This window comes from Sciurus vulgaris (genome assembly GCF_902686455.1).
Source record: "Sciurus vulgaris genome assembly, chromosome: 9".
Taxonomy (NCBI): domain Eukaryota; kingdom Metazoa; phylum Chordata; class Mammalia; order Rodentia; family Sciuridae; genus Sciurus; species Sciurus vulgaris.
The window spans coordinates 84,065,087-84,068,718 of NC_136469.1; the positions used below are offsets into that span (position 1 = coordinate 84,065,087).

The window sequence follows — 3,632 nt, forward strand, 5'->3', positions numbered from 1 at the left end:
GACTCATACAACTTTATGTACTTACTGCTAAAATACAAAACAAACTTTAAAATGCAAAAGGAAATGAACATCAAGTATAGAAGAAATAGGGAGACTTCTGTAAACATGACATTATAGACATTTTGACATTATAGACAAAAACGTAAAGTTAAAGGTTGTCTGGCGTCAAATAATAAATGCCTTATCTATGATAAGCAATTAAGAATTAAAAGCAAAAGTCAAGTTATCTTAAAATAGTTTTAAGAATGTTCTTTTGCATATTGTGTGAAGTGTGAAAGGACTGAAGCTAGGAAGATTGTCTTCCTGACTGAATGTCCATCATAACCCACTGCCCACAGAAGTCCAGAAATTAAGTGCATTTCTAGGAAAGGCTGCCTTAAGAAATGCTGGTTCCCATCTGGATAGACTCCATTTATACAGCATTTTACTCTTTACCAAGTGCTTTCAAATTCATATCACTTTCAGTACTACAATAAATAGGAAGGGATAGTGACATTGAGGTGAGAATAAAATAGAAACTCTTGGAAGCAAAGGAAGATGACTCGAGGGAAATTCCAGCTGCTCTGATAGGATGGCTGGTGTATAAAATGTTCTTTATATACCAACTAAGAACTACTTTAGCCTTTCTTCTCCCTCCAAGAAGAGTACCAAAGGTGAAGCAGGAGCAGCAGCAGCAATAAAGAAACAGAATGAATGCGAGGGGCATGGCTATAGTCGTGGCTGTGATAGTCTGTGCTACGATTGTTGAAGGTATATGGTACTTTTTGCTTCTCAGTCTATAAATTCCTTTCGTAATCTTTCAAATGTCTTTTCTTTCACTTCTTTCCTAAAGTAAATGGTAAATTTTTATTGAATCTCACACATTAGAAGTTACTTACAACTTTGGCAGAAAATGTTGGAAATGTTTAAGGCACTAGAGATGACTCTCAAATATAGAGATGATAAACTTCTTGAGATTTTTTTTTAATACAATATCTGACAAGATGTTTTACAAATAGCTTTAAATGTTTGTAAAGAAGACTTTATATGGAATTATGTTAACTTCCTGGAAAAATTCTTAAGTATAAAAGCAATAAACAAATAAGCTTCACCTTTAATAAAAGTCTTTCATGTATCCCATTATTTTAAATGGTTTACAAATTTAAAAAGAAAATCATCAACATCTTTCTTAACTCCTTTACCAATAAGAGGTATTAAATGCTATTTGACAAATTATTACAAATTACTATTTTATCCTTCATGAAAATTCTTCTCACATTCACCACTAGGATAATAAATCATAGCTATCTGTTGTAACCAGATATATGACTAACCAATATTCTGATCTGTCCTAGGTTTTCCTATGTTTAAAGGGGGACGTTGTCTTTGCATAGGCCCTGGAGCAAAAGCAGTGAAATTGACAGATATTGAGAAAGCCTCTATCATCTACCCAAGTAACAGCTGTGACAAAATTGAAGTGATGTAAGTAATGCACTTTCTGAAGATGGCGATGGTGGAGGCTTTTTTGTTTTGTTTTCCCATATGAAGTTTAAGACTCGTTTTTATCTTCCCTTAACAGTATTGCCTTGAAAGCACATAAAGGACAACGATGTCTGAACCCCAGATCAAAGCAAGCAAGCTTTATAATCAAGGTAGGTTATTTGTTACTTCCCATGTTAGAATCTGTTTTATTCAGGAGTTTCTGAGAAAAGAAAATAGACAACTGCAGAAAGATTCTGCTATAATTTCATGTGAAATATTCTATTAAAGGGGGGCCTTGGTTATGATAGCATCCCCTTCCTGTTATGTTTTTACATGCTAACCCTTAATTCCTGAGGAAACGAGAATAGCCCAGTAAATAAAACTCTCATTTTCTTATTACAGCAAGCTGAAAGAAAGAATTTAAAATATCGAAACAAATGAAGTTTTGGAAAAGCGGATTTGATAAACTAGAACAAGTTTAATTTTGACTACTGAAATGATAAGAATTCTGCAATAGAAATCTGACTTCCTCTTGCCTATTGCAATATACATTCATGCATTTCTACGTTAGAGAACCTCTGAGGAGATTTGATTTTCCTGTGACTGTAAAAACTTTTCTATTTCTAAATAGAAATAAAGGCATCTGTGTGCACTTGAGTTATAGTTCATATTGCTAACTATGGTTACAATTGAGACATTAATTACTAGAGACAAGCCCTTAGGAATCAAAAGCATCCATGTGTGTAGTAAAACATTTCTCCAATATTTTTTCATATAATTTATACATTTCTTTCTCCAAATATCATGTAACACATAAGTATCTAGGAAAAAACTTCTTTTTTGGTGGGGAAGTACTAGGGATTGAACTCAGGGGCACTCGACCAACAACCCACATCCCCAGCCATATTTTGTATTTTATTTAGGGACAGGGTCTCACTGAATTGCTTAGCACCTCGCTTTTGCTGAGGCTGGCTTTGAACTCCGTGATCCTCCTGTCTCAGTCTCTGGAGCTGCTGGGATTACAGGTGTGTGTCACCACGCCCAGCTAGGAAAAAACTTCATATGTATGTATGTATATATGTATGTAATTCAGGAAATGTACCATGAAAAAATTATAAGCTACAGGAAATTGTTAGCATACAAATATAACTAGTAGTAGCACTGGTCTTTGATTTTTTTTTTTTCAACTTTTTTTTCAGAAATGTTTTAGAGCAAAGAGGATATGTGTGTTTAGTGTACATTTTGGTTTTAAATTTGTTATAAATGACAACAAAATCTTGGACACATTTTAAATATAAAATGTTTTAGCCCATCAAAGTAAAGTGCTGAAAAATAAATAAATAAATACTTATCTGGCAATCATCTTTACTTTCTGTTAGTTTATTTGTTAGAAAAATATATATTCATTTCTTTATAGTCATGCTTATACTATAAAATCTAGGGATACCTAAAACTATTTTCTTTGAAAAGAATCAAAATCATCTTTCTCTAATAAGCTACCACAACTCTTTTTAAAACTGAAAAAAGAATCAAATGCTTTCCAGAACATTTGAGATATCTTTAGCAGTTTTACCTTATATTTTAGTAGCACAGCACTACTTGTCTTCATGAAGAATTGTTTAGAAATACAGAGTAATGGGTAGCTGTGAAGGGTGGCTATTTGGTTTGACTTGAGGTGGAGGTTAGCCTAGATGAAAACCCCCTTCTTACTTGGGGCAGATTCCTATTAGGCGAGTCTTGGTGAGAGGCTAAAAAGGAAGAAAGCAAAGGGAGATCTCCCCATCAGTCAGAACAAAGACTCAACCAAGTTTGTATACTTTAAACTTCAACTAGCACCACAGAAATATTACCAATAAGAAAATCATTAGAAGCAGCAGCAGTAGCGGAAGTCATATGGTAGTGTCTCCCTGTTCTGTTAGCATGACTTTGACTAGTCCTTCCTGCCACCCAGCTCCCTTAGGTCGTTGGTTCATTTTCCAAGCCTGATTCTCAGTCTTTCTGGGTTTCTTCAACTATCAATTAAATTCCTTTTCTCCTTAATCTAGCCAAAATCCTTGACTGAGAAAGGTCTTCTTATATAGTAATCTCCCACATCTGAAAATGAAATATTTATTATAGAATTGTAATTAGTATATTTCTCTATATAGTATATGTAACACGTTTATATTAAA

General features: G+C 33.7%; 1 protein-coding gene across 1 annotated transcript; it reads left to right on the plus strand.

Annotated features, from left to right (window-relative positions):
* The first annotated feature begins 621 nt into the window (after positions 1-621).
* Positions 622-2,783, plus strand: CXCL11 (C-X-C motif chemokine ligand 11). The gene is made up of 4 exons (XM_079154915.1): positions 622-750; positions 1,335-1,461; positions 1,559-1,631; positions 1,864-2,783. The coding sequence occupies exons 1-4, from the start codon at positions 690-692 to the stop codon at positions 1,900-1,902; spliced, it is 300 nt and encodes a 99-aa protein (XP_079011041.1). The 5' UTR covers positions 622-689; the 3' UTR covers positions 1,903-2,783.
* The last annotated feature ends 849 nt before the right edge of the window (positions 2,784-3,632 follow it).